Source organism: Malurus melanocephalus, unplaced genomic scaffold, assembly GCF_030028575.1.
Source record: "Malurus melanocephalus ecotype Western Australia unplaced genomic scaffold, MMel_1.1 scaffold_1278, whole genome shotgun sequence".
NCBI lineage: Eukaryota > Metazoa > Chordata > Aves > Passeriformes > Maluridae > Malurus > Malurus melanocephalus.
The window spans coordinates 21,847-23,122 of NW_026624510.1; the positions used below are offsets into that span (position 1 = coordinate 21,847).

Consider the following 1,276-nt stretch of genomic DNA (forward strand, 5'->3'; position numbering starts at 1 on the left):
GGAGGTTTGGGGACACTGTGAGGTGGCCTGGGGGGCAGCTATGGTGGGACACACATGGAATGCTGGGGGGCCACAGGGTTTGGGGACAGTTTGGGGGGGACATGGGGAGGTGTCTAGGATGTCCGGGATGGGGGAATTTGGGACGGATGGGCTGTGGGAACACTGGGGACAATTCCTCGAGGGGAGGGCTGGGATGGGGGAGTATTTGGAGGGGCAGATGGGGACACGGGAGGGCTCCGGGGGCCCCAGGGGTTGGGGGAGGGTCCGGGGGTGTTTTGGGGGGTTCGGGGGGGGCACTGACCCAGCGGATGAGCGTGGCGTAGGTGTAGGGGGGCCGTGCAGTGCTGAGCCGATAATACTCCAATTCTGGGGGGGGTTGGGGGGGTCAGCCGGGACCCAGCCCCACCCCTGGTTATTTAGGGGGGACACCCCCGCATCYCCCAAACCCGGAGCTCACCTGGGCAGAGCCCCCCGAGCTCCCAGGGGTGCGCCGGGAGGGGCAGCATCATCTCAGGGTCCCCCTCTGCCTCGGGGGGKGCTGCAGGACCCCAAATCGGGGGGAGCCCAGCCTGGCCCTTCCCGAGGGGGCCCTGGAGGGAGGGGGGGCACACAGGTGAGGTGCTGGCACTGCTGGGGGGGGGTCCCAGCCCCCCGTCCCCTGTTTTGGGGTGTGTTCCCCCCTTACCGTGCTGGGGGGGGCCCTCCGGAGGAGCTGCGCCTGCATCAGCCCCAGGCGGTGCCTCTCGCGGGCCAACTGCGGGGAGGACAGGTTTGGGGGGTCCTGGGGGGGCACAGGCTTGGGGAAGGGAGTTGTGTTTCTGTTTCTCCCAAATCGGGGAGTGCCCAGCCTGGCCCTTCCCAGGGGTCCCTGGGCGTCTCAGGACACTTGGGGATCCCATGGCACTTGGGGAGGGGATGTTGGGGCAGGATTTGAGGGGTGTCAGAGTGGGACTGGGGGAGTCCAGGGGGGATTTTTTGGGGTCCTCCCCACCTGTTGCTCCAGCTCCTGGATCCTCTCCAGCTGCCGCAGGCACTGAGCCACCTCCCCCGGCTCACGGCGGGGGGGCCTGGGGAGAATTTTTGGGGATGGGGGATGAGGACCAGGGTCCGGGGTCCCCCTAAATCCCCCCAAGGCCCCCACTCACCTGGGGGGCTGCGCAGCGCCGGGGGGCGGCGGGGGCGGGTCACTGCTGGCGGGGGCGGGTGAGGGGTCTCTGTCACGGCCAGGGGGGTCTTTGGGGCTCCATTCAAAACCGGGGAGACCTGGACGAGTTTT

At 68.6% G+C, this 1,276-nt stretch overlaps 2 protein-coding genes across 2 annotated transcripts in view; one reads left to right on the forward strand and one right to left on the reverse strand.

Annotated features, from left to right (window-relative positions):
• The window catches only part of CCDC22 (coiled-coil domain containing 22), a 9,413-nt gene extending 9,392 nt beyond the window's left edge, over positions 1 to 21 (forward strand). Inside the window, exon 10 of the mRNA XM_057387627.1 lies at positions 5 to 21. Coding sequence (XP_057243610.1) covers positions 5 to 21 — 17 coding nt within the window. The remainder of the gene's footprint in view (positions 1 to 4) is intronic.
• Positions 22 to 38: 17 nt separating this feature from the next.
• The window catches only part of LOC130586738 (forkhead box protein P3-like), a 4,451-nt gene continuing 3,213 nt past the window's right edge, over positions 39 to 1,276 (reverse strand). Inside the window, exons 2-7 of the mRNA XM_057387628.1 lie at positions 1,146 to 1,263; positions 992 to 1,067; positions 686 to 754; positions 458 to 590; positions 302 to 366; positions 39 to 62 (exon numbers count right to left, since the gene is read on the reverse strand). Coding sequence (XP_057243611.1) covers positions 39 to 62; positions 302 to 366; positions 458 to 590; positions 686 to 754; positions 992 to 1,067; positions 1,146 to 1,263 — 485 coding nt within the window. The remainder of the gene's footprint in view (positions 63 to 301; positions 367 to 457; positions 591 to 685; positions 755 to 991; positions 1,068 to 1,145; positions 1,264 to 1,276) is intronic.